We start from the raw sequence: 17391 nt of genomic DNA, 5'->3' as shown, positions 1-17391 counted from the left end.
GAGGTGGGGAGGAGAACTGATGCCAGGGGTGTCTGGGGTCAAAATCCTGAGAAATACTGGGCTACTGGTCTCCAAGATTCCCTCCCAGTCCTGACACTGAGCTGCAGAGGGCCCTGGGCTGCATATGATATATTCATGTCACAAAGCGCCCTAAATAAGTTTAGTGGCGTCGATGAATATTTTTGAAGATCTGAAGAATAAGATTCCACAACTATGCCAATAACTTAATAGTTTATTAGTCAGTCAACAATATTACAAATATTTAAAAATTACTTAATATAAATAGTTGGCAGCAAACTATTCCATTACAGAGTTAAATTACCAGTACAACAGACAGACTGGAGATTTAGACATCTGGAAGATAACAATAAAATAAACTAAAATATTTTAACGAAAAAATTTAAGCTGAAGGCGTTTACGTAGTGTCCATAAAAGCATGGGTTCTCTTTTTATTTAGAAAAAAATAAAAAACGGCTTTAACACCCCATTAGGAATATAAAATAAAATCAACTGAAAATATTAATTTGCATATCAAAGAACCATTTATAATTACAATCCAAACACTCCATAAACCACTTGTGCGATTCTATACAGAAACTGGGAATTAGAAACTAGTTGCTTTAATATTACAAAGATTTCAGCTCCAAAAATAATTCAACATAAAATAAACTTTAGCAATTAGTGTCATAAAATTATATATTTCCACATAAAAATACAAAATAATATTAATGACAAGAATATGAAAAATTATTCCAAGTATTTTACTACTATTAAAATAAAATAAAACCCAAAAAAACAAAATAGAAATATGCATGAAAAAAGTCTCTCCTTTTGTTAGCAAAACACTATCCAAAATAACTACAATCATTTACATCAGTACAAAGATTTCTGGATTTAAAAAATAGTTGCAATGACAAAAGGGGTATCTTTTCTGACAGTAAAAAATGACACTGTGGATAAAATCTGCAAAATATGCAATGAAAAAAATAAATTTGCATTAAAAAGGTTTACACTGTTATTTTTTTTTTATACAAACATTAGAAACAGTATTGCACATCACAACACAGAATCGAGGTTAGTCAGCCTTCCAAAATGTGTTATATTCAAGTTTTGTAGCATCTTTGAGGAGAGGCTCTGTGCAGCCAGATGCAACAGGGATAAATATCAAGTGTTTTCCATACACAAATATATAAATGCTAAATGTTTCCTTCTTAACAAAAAGTGTGGATTTTTAAAGTTTTTTTTTCCTCCACAGTCATACTTTTGGGCAGCAATATGAACATTTAGGGAACACAAGTGAAGAAGCTTTGAAAATACAAAAATACAATCAAAATTAATAATTTTCTACAAAAATAGTAAAATAAATATGATCTGTAAATTAAAAAAAAAAAAAAAACCTCCAATACAGTGTTTAACAGTTAGAAAATAAGAATGTAGTACATAAAAGGCAAAAAAAAAAGAGGTAGGGGTGAGGTGGGGAAGGAACAAAAGATTAGACTGACAAGCTTTAACTGTAACAGAAATGAAGGTAAAACAAACCATACATTTCTGCCATTTTTACCCGTGGCGAAAAGGGGGTTCTGTTTCATTTCCCTTCATTCCCAATATTTATTTCTGTTTAAGAAGGGAAAGTGATTTTCAACATCTCCAATTATTTTCATCATATAATTTATTTTAGTGTTCATTATTTAATACATGAAAAGGCTCTTCAATTTTAAACATTAAGCAGAAATTATGAAAATAAAGTTAAAAAATCTGCGAAATTAAATATCTAAATAATTAACATTGCAAAACTACTGATTTCTTTTCTAAATTCCAAAAATTGAGGTATAGCAAAGGAGATGTCATCAGTCAAAAAAAGTGTGCCATAAAATAGCTGACTGTTGGAAAAATCTCTCACAGAGATATAAAAATAGTGCATAACAAATGTCAAATGGATCAAGGTTGGCAGGGTTAAGGTTAGAAAAGAATACTCCAAAAATCTGGAGGATCATGGTTAAGTAACAAATAGGGAACATCGACAAATAAATTAGTAAAAAGCTCTTCTGAAAACAGCATCAACTTTAAACATTAAAAACTTGAACCACAACCACAATAAAACAGCAGAGTTAGACATGAACCACATATTTTTACAGTACAAAAAAGCACACCAGAGACAACCAATATTAAGATCAACACTTTGCTCACGTGAAGGATTGTCCCAAGGGATTGCAATAAGGCAACACCCTTGTAATTTTCTCTCTTTAGAGTCAAGAACCTTAGTTCTGCATTTTTAAAAAACATCTACCATTGTTGGGTGCTTTGCTTAGATTGCAGAGTAACTTTTACATTAAAATATAGGGGCTAGTTGCATTAAAAATGCTCTAAAGAGAAAAAATATCACGAATGATATTCTAATAGTGTTCAGTACCAAGAGAAACTCATTAACTATTGCATGTTTCCATGCCACTTTCTCAAAAAAACTGTAAGCAAAGTCATTACCAAAATTCCTTCATCAAAATCTAAAAAAAAAGCAATTCTTAACCATTAAGAACAATGTTCCATGCAACAGTGACCCCAGTTTAGACAGAAGACCCCAATATACATAGGTCAAACACGTAAGCAAGTTTAAGCCAGATTTCACCATTGTCTTTAAGGTAAAATTGAATTTTATGCAACTAGCCATCTGTATATTTCCCCATCTCCATTTTGACTTTACTTAGGTTTACTAAAGTTTTGCATTCTTCTATAAAGTTCATTTGTTTAGATATGGGCTTCCTGTGGGTCTTACATTTGGTGACTGGTTAGCAGTGTGCTGGCCATCTTTGGTTTATAAAGGATGTCTTAACCGTGAACTATCAAAGGGGCTAAAATCAACCTTCTTTAAAATTCTAGTATTTTTCTTTTATTCAATCTTTTATCTATACTATATCACTGCACATGAATTAGAACCGCACATCACAAAATTGCACAGGGATTACAAATATTACATCCAGTCTGCATAAAATCGAATTCCACTACCGACCAGATCACAAAATGGCTGCACTCTCTAATCTAAAACTAATTTGCATATTGTACACATGTAGGACAAATTTTTTAACTTGAAGTCACAATAATGCATGCAAGTTTGCTTTTTTTAAACAAATTTTATAATTTGTTCATGCTACCTAGATTCAAGAGAGCTTTTTTGAACATTTGCAATACCTCACCTCTTGTTAGTTAATAATTCTAGTGCATGCATAAGGTGTATACAGGTAAGTAAACATGCATTTTTTTTTCACATTCTAAAACTATGGCAGTTTAGGCCATATTGTGCTGCCTGCATTTTATCTGCAATGCAGTGTGTCTCTAACGTTTTCAATCCCGTATTAATAGGTGGCATTTACACATAACACCTATATAGCAGCAAAGCTAATACAGCTTGTGATTAAAAATGTTTAAAAATAGCTAATAAATCAGATTATCTTGAGGTATTATTTCTTGCAAGTCAAAATGGAGAGCAAAAAAATCAACCCTAATTTTTAGTTTATGTATACACTGAAAATAGCAACAATAAAAATAAGCATTTGTAGCAGACATATTCCATCTTCACTATTATTTTGCTACCTTTGGTAAATTACTGGGGCAGATCTTGAAGTTAAAAACCCACGTTTAGAAATAAGTGCACGCTTCACCCACTATATAGCAGCAGACTGTTTGCCCCTACGCAAAACATTCTCATATCTAATTTTAACTTTACATATAAAAATAACTTGGAGAAAATACAAAAAAACATTTTATTTTAACATGAAAATATCACAAAAATTAGTAAGCCTGAGATGTAGGGTTTTGGTGAAAAACAAGAGGCTTGTAGTGTTTTGGCTGCTGATAAAGATGCATGTATTGGTAGCCGGGGTGAAAGCAGAAGAATGCACTTATTTCTTCCGCATGTCGCGTCTTCAGACACAGTAAGCCACATGCACCCTTTCTTTCCTTGTTACACAGAGGCCGGTGTGCTATTCTTAGTTCCAGCGGAAGTGGATCTGACGTGGGCGATCAGCACCTTCCTTTACCAATGGCTTATGGAACTCACGTCCTGCACGGGAGTGGATATTTGCCCAACAAAACTCACAGTAATACTGCAGGCAAGTGACATTGGCACAGAAAAAGGGAGCAAATTTTCCACCACAGCGTGCGCCCTGGCATTCATCACACATCTGGTCATCTAGCACATATGGCTTTACCTCCACCTGGAAAGAAAGTGAAAAAAACAGTCTCCCGTTTAGTCTGCTTCAAAAATCATTTTAGCAAATTTAAAATGTTCAGGGTGTTCTCGAGAAAAGGACCAGCATTAAACGTTGAGAAAGTAGGCAGTTCCCCAGGGAAATAGCTTTACCAAGTAGTAGGTTAAAAAACAAAAAACAAAAACCAACAACGAAGTCACTCTGTTCTGGCACTAATCATCTTTTTCTAAGATGTTTCATGTTCATAAGTGATCACGTGATTAAATGATCACTTAGTTTTAGTTTGGTAATTTTATTTTGATATGTTTTCTTCAGAGGACTATAAACTGAGTGGTATTTACTATATTTTTCAAAGGCAGAAAATACTTTAAAAAACTACACATTTAACTGATTCGTAAAACATTCTACCCTCACCTTCCGTGAAGTAACGTCTTTAAAACACCTGTGTGTTAATATTTTGAGGGTGGGGTGATTGTGAGTGAAAAGAGAAGGGCATGGAAGACAAACAGTTTTTACACGTTTTCCCCTTCGTACCAGTAGCACCTGAGAGACAACCCAACCCCAAACCACTGCTGATTATGGCAACACTTCTGTACATACCCTGCTTGTAACTACTTGGTACACACACACCAGAACTGTGGCTAACTGCATGTCTAGACTTCTGTGAATTTATGAGATATAAACTCAAAGGCCCACTAAGAAGGCCTGAACCAGGAGAAGACCTCAGACCCCTGGTCAGCTGTGAGAGCTAAGCCTTTTAAGCCTCAGTTTCCACGTCTGTAAAGTGAGAAGCAGCCTAGAACCTGTTTCACAGAGCTGTGAGGATCGGATTACGCAGGTAAAAGCCTTCAAGGCAGTGCCTGGCACACAGCGGAGACTCTGTAGGTCAGTGCGCCTACTAATAATAACTACGAACGGAGGGCTACTGCCTTTGTCTGACTGAACGGTGCCAGGCAGCCTAGGACCTCAGCTCTTCCTCAGAAGAGTGTTTAAAGGGTTTGGTTAGAGGTGAAGCAGTGTTTGGCCAAGGTAAAAAATAACAAGCCAATAATTTCTATTCTGAATGAATTAATATTTCCATGTAGCAGAAAATGAGCATATAAGGGTATTTTCTGAAGGATTATTTGTCACAACAGCAACAACAAACAGGGAAAAACGTAAAAGCTGATGAAAAGGACTATAAAACATTTGATAGAAAGGTAATGGAATCAAGTTGTTTATATTTGCATTTCATTGATTAGGGTTGGATAAACATCTTATGTACACTGAACATTTTGCTTTTCTGAACAGTCTGTATCTTTTGCATATTTTCCTGCTGGAGGGTTTTTGTTTTGTTTTGTTTTTTTTAAATGAATCCTCTTTGCCAGTTAAGGATTTTTAATCTTTTTCCATCGACCTTTGGTTTTTAAAAAGATCTCTGACACGCAGTCTAAAATTTTTATGCTCAATCTTTATTTTTCAACATTTTCCTTTATGGATTCTATCTTGATTGCCAGGCTGCTATTTCTGCTTCATTACCTTCATTATAATATTATATAACTATATATAGTTATATATAGCATTGTTATAATATTATATAATAACTATAATTACAGAAATTACCAAAGAATATCTCAAAGTGGCATGAGAATTACTGGATTTCACTTTACTAGATGATAAACAAAATGAGCAGAGAGAGCTACTCCATACATAGCACCCAGGATCTAGCAGAAAATCTAGCATGACCGTATCTGAAAAAATGTGGTACATTTACATATGCTTTCTGAGTTTCTTTCTCATGATTGTATCTCTTGTCTTTACTGTGATTAAAGACAGAGTTTCTGCGTGGTTTACTTAGTTTCCATAATACCTCATAAAATTCTTGGTGCTCGGGAGTTAATGTAAAACTGTTGAATAAGATTTCAAAATGCAATGATTTCAATTATTTATATTTCAAACTTCTAGATATTATTTTATGAAGCTAATTACCTTCAAAGTTGCAGACTTTAAAGATAGAAAACTGGATTTCAAACTTATGATTTTTGAGTATTCTGATTATTTCTGATTAATAACTAAAAATTAACTCTTGCATGTGTGAAAAGGAGTTGGAGTTTCATCAATTCTGTACATATTCTTATTTTCTATTATGATGCCCTTCCCTATTTTACTTCGGAGAACCTATCTGTAGTACTTTGTCACCTGGATTCATAACTAACAAAATAATTCATATTTAATTATCCAACTTGAACTGTAACACAATTCCCTTCAGTAAGTATCAGAAGGCACAGTGAATAATATTACTCATGGAATAACATACCAAAATTACAACGAATTACACATTCATGGTGACGATGCTTCCCAGCTTTTGGGGAGATAGGAATTAAACCTTAAAGTGTTCATGAGCCAAAAGGGTAAGGTGAATGAACAATTTTAATCCTCCCCAAATCTTTGCGTTATCAGTTATAAATTTAAAATTAATCTGTTGTTATGGTTAATAACTACATTCATACTAGAGACATGGAAGGTATAAGATTAATGGGTTTTGTGTGTGTGTGTGAGCAATACTCGTGACTTACAAAACACTGAAGAACTCAACATTTTTTTTTTTTAAAGATTTTGTTTTTAAGTAATCTCTATACCTAACGTGGGGTTCAAATTTGTAAGCCCAAGATCAAGAGTCACATGCTCTACCAAATGAACCAGCCAGACATCTCTCAAATTATTTCAGATAAAATTCAAAATATACCTTAAGCAGCACATATCTTAAAAAATAAACTTTTCTCTCAGGCATTTCAATTGCCTTTTTAAGAAGGCATGCATGTGTTTCTCAATTCACTTGCTCTGCATCTGAGTTGCTCTTTAGGAATCAATACTCTGCCCCAAATAATTGGTCCTTCACTATCATTTTGGAAACAGGGATGAGGTAGGACACTGCAACAATTTTTTCCCTGTGCTCCTGCATGTTAAATAACTATAATTATGTACAATGCAGGTAACCTCCTCAGTTGACTGGATCACTTCTTTGCAAAAGTCAGGGTTAGACTAGACACATGGTCTAAAGCAAGGCCGCACCTTAGACTCACCTAGGAGCTTTACAAATTCCTGCGACCCCCAACCAATTACAACAAAATCTCTGGGGGTTGGGGGGTGGGGGAACCAGATGTTAAGATTTTTCTAAATTCCCAGGTGACTTTATTCTGTAGCTGAGGGTGAAAACCATTGGATTAGAGGAATTCCAGTTCAATAAATTTCCCTGCACTTGGAATTAAAGCAGAGACCTTCCACTCAGATTTTGCGTGTGTGTACAGTGTGTTTTTCAACATTTTAAGTAACAATGCAAAAAAAATCACTCTGCATGTATGAACTGAAGCTATGCTGTACTTTTTTTTTTTTTTCTAAACGGGATGGGTCGGTAATTCAACTGATGACTACTTTTAGAGTCCATGGTCTAGTCAATCCATATTCCTTAACCATCTCCCCTGCCTCCAAAATCGTCTTTTAATATACAGACAGCCTCAGAGAAGAAACTTCGAGAAACTGTTACACTGGGAAAATACAGACTTAAGTTATATCTACTAATTTGGATATTAAAAAAAGTTAAATTACCTCTTATTCTTAGCATATCTCATCCATACTAAAATGCAAACATGAGTATTTTAGAATACTGCTTAGCTGTATATAGGAATTATGAGCATATTTTAGTATGAAATAGATTTGCAAATGGACAACTGAGTTTGAGTCACTCCTTTTCCCTATTTTAGATGGTAATCAGTACTAGGAATTATTCAATGGGGTGGCTTTTAGTTGACAATCATAGGACTTCCTAAAGAGTTCTTATTGTGATTACCTAAACAATGCTACTAAAGAGTAAATGTTTTAAACTTTAGGATAATTATTTTGTGTGTTTAATTTTTTTTGTATATTTATTATTTTGTATACTTAGGGAAATATACACAGTGTATTTTTATTTTAAATTTAATGATAAAAGATAACAACACTTTAACACTCAGTGCCAAACTCTAAATGCTTCTACATATGAAAATTCATTTAATCCTTAAAATAACTTTGAAAGAGATACTATTATTGATTTCCACTTGATAAATGGGGAAAAAGAGGCATACTGAGGGTTAATTTCTTGAGGATTACAGAGCAGGTGGTGGAAATGGCATCCTGGGCATGCTGGCTCCAGGGTACAAGATTTTGTTTGTTTGTTTGTTTGTTTGTTTGTTTTTTAAGATTTCATTTATTTGAGAAAGAGAAGCAGACTCCCACTGAGCAGGGAGTCTGATGAGGGGCTCAATCCCAGGACCCTGGGACAGTGACCTGAGCTGATGGCAGACGCTTAACCGACGGAGCCACCCAGGTGCACCCAGGGTACAAGCTCTTAAAACAAGCTCTGCCTCTGTGGTTAGAAAGGTATTGAGACCTTACTGGTAGATTTAACAAAACAAAAAACAAACCCCACAATTTGACATGATTTTACAATGACATTTATATTTCGTATATTGTATCTAAAGTTCAAAGTATGGGGATGCCTGGGTGGTTCAGTGGGTTAGGCGTCTGCCTTCGGCGCAGGGCATGATCCCAGGGTTCCGGGACTGAGCCCCACACTGGGCCCCCAGCTCAGTGGGGAACGTGCCTCTCCCTCTGCCTGCCCCCCCCAACAAATAAATAAATAAAATCTTAACAAAAAGAAAATAAAAGTATGTTCAATAATTTTACATTTCAGTGATATTTTGATATAATACTCTTTAAGAGTTAAAGATGTATAAAAAAATTAAGTGTTTGAATTATATTATTAACTCGCTAGGGTAGTAAGCTTCGGATCAGCACCGTATTATATAGGATGTTAAATGCTTTCCCAATATGCAACTTACGCGTTTATCAATATCCCCATGCTGAAGCTGAACAAACCGAGCACTGATGGCAGCAATATAGCTCTGCTGATTGGAGAAAGCAACTCGACCAGCACCTTTTGGGTATTTTAACTCAGGATCTGTATCAATTCCTGCATAACAAACTCCACCATACAGCCGGTCCATGATCATAGCAAGTTCCACTTGAAAAGGAAAAGAAATTCACATCAAATGTGAGAGAACACAGTAAATCGTTTTTAAGTTCGTTTTTTAAAAAAGGAAAAGTCAATAAGATAAATGGTTTTATGCTGTTTTCTAAATCCAATCCTTTCACCTGCATACTGGACCCAATCTGCTCTCACTACAGAATTACTTGGCAATTCTCCTCTCTCCTTCCTGTATCATCAGTTTTTCCCTCTACACTGATCATTCCCAATCTTAAAAAAAACCACAAAACTCTTAATTCTATTTTTCTCCCTCTCCGTGACTGCTTAATTTCTATGTTCTCCCTTTACGGCCAAATTGTTAAAATTTTTTTCTTCTACTACTTCATCCCTTTCTTCCCGTTCCTTGTTCAACCTTTATAACCAGACTTTTGCCCCACGACTCCACTTTAATTGCTCATGCCACTGTCAAGTACAATGGTCAATCTATCTGGAAGCAGCACTGAATATAGCTAATCTCTACTTTCTCTATCTGGCTTTCAGGACACATTTTTCTACTAATTTCCATCTGACCTCACAATTCCTTCTTAGTGTTCCTTGCTGGTTCTTCTCCAATTCCTTGACTTTTCAACATCAGAATACTCTAAGTTTCAGTCCGTGGATTTCTTACTTGTGGCTATGGTGACTTCATCCCATGTCATGGCTTTAAATACTATCCATCTGTTTTCAGCTCCTAAATTCCTATCTCCAGCCCGGGCCTCTTCTCTGGACTCCAAACTCATCTACTATGCAACCGTCAGGAGATGGTCAACTGGAGTTGTCCTGGACAACTCATATTGACATTGACAGACCTTCAACACTTAGTGTGAAAAGGCACTCCTGATCTTCCACCATCCCACTGAATCCGTGCCATTGAGTTTTTGCTGACTCAGCTGACTCTATTTTCGTTTTCCCCACAATACACGCAAATCCTATGAACCTGATTTTCCAGACCTATCTAAAATCCAATCTCCTCACCTCCATCAACTAACATCCTGTTCCAAACTCTCATTATATTTCATCTGGATTGTGGCAATAGCCTTAACTCTTTGCTTCTGATTTACTGTCAAAATAGGAGCAAGGCCCCTCAAAATTTATTTTCAAAACAGTAGCAAGAGTAATTCCTAGATATCAGATATAAATGGCTTAACTAAAATTTCTACTGAGGACCTCGAAATGGTACCACAAACTTGCTTTCCAAACCAAGACCACAATCTTCCTTCTCCAGTGTTTTTTATCTCAGTAGAAGGCACCACTATCTATGTAGTGGCTTAAGACTGAAAGCTGAGATTCAGCCTTTGAGTTTACCTCATAAATTGTCTGTGACATGTGTTCACTTTGCTCCCTCACCACTGCTACCTCCAATCCAAGCTCATGCTATCTTTCTCCTGTCCTTCTCAAGAATGGGGTCCTAAAATGGTCTACCCATATCTACTCTCAACCCAACTGCCCCCAAAACACGTCATTAGCTACACTTATTAAAACTCTTCACTGATTTCCCCTTGCTCTGAGGATAAGTACCAAATTAGCTTATCAGACTTATATGACCTGACTCCTATTCCCTTTTTCAATGCCTTTTTGTGTCTCTCCCCTCACTTCTTATACCCCAGTCAGCCACTCTGGATTTCTTTCAGTTCCTCCAATGCCCTATGCTTCTCTCCACTAAAACTTTGAATATGCTCTTCCCTTTGTCTGAAACACACTCCTCACAACCCTCCTGCCACCTCAACTCTATTCCTTCTGCTATGTGTCAGCTCAAATACAAGTATCTCTAAATATCAGACTACACCACATTCCCTTGATGCTCTTCTATTCTCTACAGTCTTTCTTTGTAGCGGTTATGATCTGTAAGTATTTACATGTGTGAATGGTTCTTTTAACATATATCTCCTACACTGACTGGAACAGGATGTTCTCAGTGGTGGAAGGCACTAACACACTTCATTGGACACATGGAATCATAAAACATGCTCGTACAGTGGGCATTTAGGTCTGTAATTATGTTCCTAGATGACATTTCTGGTAAATCTCTGGTTCCTGGTTATTGATGAACAGAAGTTTATTACTTATCACAGCACTAGTAAAAAAAAAATCCCATACTTCAAATATCAGAATCAACCCACATAAAATAGACCCCAAATTCTTATATTTTAGAGAATTATACTTAAGAAGTATTTGGATTCTTCTTATAGCATCTGCTTGGAGTTAACTATTAATTTTGATAGATGAGTGTCCACTTCTCCACTTACTTGATGGTTTTAAGAATGCTTCTCAGAATTCTGTAGTGAACTACTCTTGGAGCATAAGGAATCTGTTCCTTGCCCACCCAATAGTACCAGGTACATAATAGCTCCCAAAAGTTTACTGAATTAATTCATATTTAATTTTTTTTAAAGAAGCAACATTTGTTAACATTCTACTTACCAGCCCTTAATGGCCTAGGGACACCTCCAACAAAAATTGTTTTTCGAGGATCCAAAGGCTGGGAACCATCCATCACAAAATCACTATCACTTAAGTTCCAAGGACGGATCTGAACCTGTAAAGAAAATCACATCATTGTAATGGGTCTTATTTCCTTGACAGCTTATGCTGCTTTGTGCCAGTTAACAGTGGTTCTGTTATTTTTCAAAATTTTGTACAGCTGAATTTGAAAACGAATTATTATTTTTATCTAGATACTATAAGTTTTTTTTTTTTTAAGATTTTTTATTTATTTATGTGACAGAGAGACAGCCAGCGAGGGAGGGAACACCAGCAGGGGGAGTGGGAGAGGAAGAAGCATGCTCCTAGCCGAGGAGCCCGATGTGGGACTCGATCCCAGAACGCCGGGATCACGCCCTGAGCCGAAGGCAGACGCTTAATGACTGCGCTACCCAGGCGCCCTAGATACTATAAGTTATCCAGATTTTTAAAAACTGAACTCTTAGCATGGTATTTTAACTTTTTTTTTTATCATTAATAATTGCTTCAAACCAGTTTTTGGAAAACTCGTATTTGTAGCCTAAAGTTCACATAGTAGTTACTTACTGGTTTGTCCTTGATGGTGGGGCTGGAAACACACAGATAGAGTTTTCCATCTTCTTCAATACAAGCATCAATTAGTGCCTGAACTGAGCTCTCTTCTTGAAAGAGAAGGAATGCATAGCCTGTAATAACCATTAAAAATGAGGCAATATGGCAAAGTAAGAGATTTCACCCCAAATTTCAGTACTATTTAGAAAATACATGCTTTTGGAAAAGAAAAAAAATTAAAACTATCAGATAGAACCAGAACCATTAAGATTTTCTATAAGAGAACACAGTATCCTATGGAATACACACAAAAACAGATACTCATTAATTAGCTATATTATATAGAGTGCTTACTATCCAATACTGTGCTAAGACCTTTACATAAATTATTTCATTTGATTCCCACGAAAAGTCTATAAGACATTATTCCCATTTTACCGAAGAAAAACCTGAGGTATCCAGCAGTTAAATGACTTGCCCCAAGTCAGTCACATAAGCAAGCACTTGGTGGAGTAATTTCAAACCCAGGAGAGCCCCCAAGGTCTCCTAAGATACTGTTTTCTCCAAGAACTTGTCAGGATTAACCCCTTGAGCATATCAGGAGCAGAAGATTCCTAGAAATGTCTTCAGGGTAAGACACTTTCTCGTGCACACTTTGGGCTAGACCACACTTGGAAAGGCCCAAGAATTTCCGTAAGGAGGGGGAAATAACCACAGTCAGCATGACAACAACTTCAAAATTGTACCAAGAAAACTACTTAAGGAGGCTGGAGTGAAATGGGTCCTCCAGCCTGGATCAGAACCTTAAAATCAAACTCTCAAACTGGGATGAGCAGTGGAACACTCCTTTCAAATAGCCTGGAGACTGTGTTTGGACTTTGGACCCAAACTCTTGCTCTGATGCCTGTACCTTGGGAAATATGCCCTTCTTCCTTTCTTTGTGATAACAGATCCTCAATCTTTAAGCAGAATTGACTTCATTATAAAAAGAACATATCAAAATTTACACTGCAAGTCCACCATTAGGTGATCTTCCTAGAAGCTGATAACTGACCAAAAATACCCCCTTTCCTTGATGAGATTTCTATGCAAACAAGCCTAGAGAACTGTAATCTGGTTCTAATATGAAGAAGTCATCAAACAGGCCATGCACATCTATCTACGCCATTAGATAATGGTAAATGTGAAGTCATGTTTTATGTAGAAATCAAAACACACAGCTTCATTGCCAACAATGGCTGTAATTGCCACAAAGGTCTGACGTGACACAAAAGTGCTTCATTTTAAAATTGTAATACCTGATTGCATATATACGCCATCAAACCAACCTATGCAATAGAAACTTCCAAAGGTATGATTATGCAAGATTAAAAATCACATCATAGACGTATCCAACTGCTAGAAATTATTTAAATATGCTTGAAAAAATAAAAAATGAAGACTGGTTTTAAATGAAGGCTTGAATTTGATACAAGTTAAGGATATGAGAGTTATAATTGTTTTGTAATAATTGAGAGGATTTTAAATCAGTATTTTTAATGTTAAGATTTGTGATATTAATTTTTGATATTAATATTTTAATTTTGCTTACTTTTAAAGCAATACTTTACATTCAATATTCTTTTTTTTTTTTCTTTAAGATTTTACTTATTTGAGAGAAAGAGAGAGAAAGCACGAGCAGGAGGAGGGGCAGAGGGAGAAGCAGGCTCCCTGCTTGGACCCAAGGAGCAGGGAGCCTGACGCGGGGCTGAATCCGAGAACCCTAAGATCATGACCCGAGCCAAAGGCAGACCGCTTAACCAACTGAGCCACCTAGGCACCCCTACATTCAATATTCTTAATATTGCTTAATGATTTCTGTGATTATTAGGGAAGAAATGTTTGTATCACAAAACTAAGCAACATGGCAGGTAAATTATGATCTAGCTAAGGCAAACCATTAAATATTAAAATACTCTTATCAAAAACATATTATACAGCAAGCTAATACTCATATAGGGTGAACCTCATTCACTGTAAAGGAAACATATGTACATGGTGGCTCCATATCCAAGGGCTCATGTCGCTGCCTTAGTTACAAGGCAGCTTCACTAACTGGATGCTTTCTGTACCAGTGTTTCCAAACCACGGAAAACGTATTACAACAATGACAAAACTGGTTGAAAGAACACAGTTTGGAAACACTGGTCTTTGGCAAGGACAATTAACTATAACTATATCAAAAACTATGATTTGCCTGTGCAACTTTCTTGAGGTCTTTTTGTTTTATTTTCAGTTTGAGAAAATAAACTAACCATCACCACAAAAACCACAATGACAACAACAATGGCAACAAGAGCAACAAAGAAAGCAATCATTCTGTTTGATTAAATTTGTGCCAACACATCTTTCTAGGCTTAGAGTCCATCATCCTAAGAACAAGAGGCTTAGGCAAAAAATGTATACCTGTCTCCACACAAACCAATTCTCATTCCTTTCTAAAACTGTATTTCAATTCCTGCCTGGAAGTCTGCTCAACTCCTTTATGTATATCTAGATTACACAATACCTTCAGATTTCACCAGAACTTCTCAGTAAAGCCTTTCCCACCTACTTCAGGTCAAAGGAACTTCTCTATCCTGTAGTATTTATAACTGTTTATATCATGTGTTAGTCAATTATTATTCTATGCATTACCAAGAATACAAAGATGAGTGAAGGCAGAGTCTTACAGACTATGGGAAGAACTGGATATTAGCAAAATCATCACAGATTTATAGAGTTGTAAAAATGTAACATCGTAGCTGTGACAAGTGCTATGAAAGAGCAGAGCAATGCTAGGAGAGCCCACAAGAGTGTGTGAACCCTTAGGTGGGTCCTGAAAGTATCCTGTGAGCAACCAATGTTTAAACTGAGACAAATGGAGGTATGTAGATGAAGACACATGAGGAGGGCCTTCAGGGAGAGAGAGAATATCATATGTAAGAGTCCTAAGGCAGGAGAGAACAAGGCCAGTTTTTGGAACCAGAAGGAAACAAGAAGCAACAGTGGGAGAAGAAATCAGAGAGACAGGGAGGCTGGGCAGGGCAAACACATTTTTGCCTTTATTCTAACTGAAAGAAACCACTGAAGGGTTTTAAGTAGATGGTCAAGGGACAGCACTATCAGATGAGTTTTCAGAGAGATTATTCTGGCTGTACCAGGGGAGAAAAACTGGAGAGAGCCAGAGGTATGGACAGACTAATCACATTCCTGAAGTGGGCCAGGGTACTGGTAACTTAGGCAGGAATATTAGAAACTAATTGGCATTTTTATTGAACACTCAAAAAAATTTATAAAAGGCCAAGAGAGTGAAACAATGGACAACAGATTAAAACTCAACTTAAAATTCAGCAGCAAATTAAAACTCAACAACAGATTAAAACTCAGATGAACAAATGAATGTCTACATCTATATGGAACTAATTTTCTCTCTAAACTAAGTATCAGGACCTCCAAGTCCAGTAAACTCCAAATCTGAGTGAAAATTTAGAGTACACGGAGAAAGGTCCATAGCTTTAACCAGATTCTCATAGAGACCTGGGATTCAGAATCCCTGCTCAAAAGATGTTCTTGGTTCCATAAGTATAAGATATAAAGGTATAAAACAAAAACCACTGCATTTTTCCATTTCTCTAAAAATCTACATGAACTGGTAACGGAGGTTCTAGAATTCTCAGTGACAAAAAAGTGAGATATCCCATATAATTCATTACCAGAAATCTTTTAATTAGTTTTTGTATGCCAATAGCTATTCTAATACGTTTTCTTTCCCAGAGCCCAAATCAGACCATTTAATAGATCTATTGGAGTCTTTTTTCCAGGTTTGAAAATTCACTCAGCCATGAGAATAATAGGGTTTTTGTTTTTCTAAAATTTTATTTCAATGATGTTCAAAGAAAAGTCTTAGTTTTTTAATCTCCTGCCTTTCTTTTTATTCACTTCAGAGAATCTTCCATTAACAAGCTGACTGGATTCATGTTTAATTCTCTCCACTCACCTCCCCTGCTCATTGTGGCCAAGGGGTACTTATTTCCTCTGCTCACTAATGGTGGCCTTGCTTTGCTCACATAAATGATAGTGTGATTTGTGATTCTTGTGCTATGGTGACAAGACACAGTAGTATCCTAGCAATAAGTTACTAGCACAACTAGGTATCTTCTTCAGATCAGATCTCTTTATATAATGGGGGTTTGGACCAGTCACTTTCTCCTCTAGCTAAATTCATCCACAGAGTAAATATTGCTTTGTTGTTATCTGCTACTGTTTGGAACGCTTAAGTAAATCTTGCAATATTTATACTATTCATGTGTTTATATTTTTCTCTCACTTCAAATAGATCTTAATTTCACTGCATAGAGGGACACTTCTTTAAATGTCTGTATCCCAGTTACTTAGAAGGATGCTTCAAACAGAGAAAAAAAGACTCAAAACAAATCATTGTCAAATCATTATAGAGAAAGCACGGCAAGTGTCTAATGGTTCCTGACTGGCTTAAAGTGAAACTATGATAGTCCTCAGGCCCATTCTTCCTCACTTGACATGTTACCAGCCTTTACAAATTATTCTATTAGTTTTTATATAAAGGTGTGACGATATGCAATTCTAAAAGAAAAGAAAGCACAAAGTAATTGATATTGTCTTATTTGCTCCCAGAAAACTGATTCCCTAGAAAATATTAACAATAAAAACCTCTTACCTTTTGGTGGAAAATAGGACTTGCTTTCGGCTTTATGAGGCCAATCTACTACCAAAGGCCCAAATCTTCTGAAGCTAGCAGTTATTTCGTCTTAAAAAAGTACAATAATACACATTAGGAATTAGTTTTAATGGTTCATTTTGAAAAAAAAATTTTATGTTAAGGATTAAAATTTAAAAGTACCAAGTACCCTAAGATAAACTAGCATATGAAAACTCAAAACACGTCTAATATCCTTACTAAAAGAACATGAAATAAATAGCTATTTCAGTCAAAATAAATTTATTTTTAAGTAGCACATTGGCCAGAGCAATCAATTCAGTGTTTTAAAATTTTATATAACATTATGTAGATACTAATGGATTAACAGTGTAACAAACCATAAATATTACTGGCTTGAAAAACATGCCAACATCATA

General features: G+C 35.9%; 1 protein-coding gene across 10 annotated transcripts in view; it reads right to left on the bottom strand.

The window, feature by feature from the left end:
- Positions 1–214: 214 nt before the first annotated feature.
- CPEB2 (cytoplasmic polyadenylation element binding protein 2) overlaps positions 215–17391 on the bottom strand; it is a 70348-nt gene continuing 53171 nt past the window's right edge. For all 10 annotated transcript variants that reach the window (XM_026514421.4, XM_026514423.4, XM_048211807.2 and 7 more), the window contains 5 exons: positions 16973–17062; positions 12271–12389; positions 11665–11779; positions 9059–9240; positions 215–4208 (listed from right to left, as the gene is read on the bottom strand). In XM_026514421.4, the coding sequence (XP_026370206.2) occupies positions 3981–4208; positions 9059–9240; positions 11665–11779; positions 12271–12389; positions 16973–17062 (734 nt within the window). In that variant the 3' untranslated portion in view covers positions 215–3980. The remainder of the gene's footprint in view (positions 4209–9058; positions 9241–11664; positions 11780–12270; positions 12390–16972; positions 17063–17391) is intronic.

The sequence above is a fragment of the Ursus arctos genome, unplaced genomic scaffold (assembly GCF_023065955.2).
Source record: "Ursus arctos isolate Adak ecotype North America unplaced genomic scaffold, UrsArc2.0 scaffold_9, whole genome shotgun sequence".
NCBI lineage: Eukaryota > Metazoa > Chordata > Mammalia > Carnivora > Ursidae > Ursus > Ursus arctos.
Note: the sequence above shows the minus strand (reverse complement) of the source record. Positions and strands in the feature narration are given on the sequence as shown.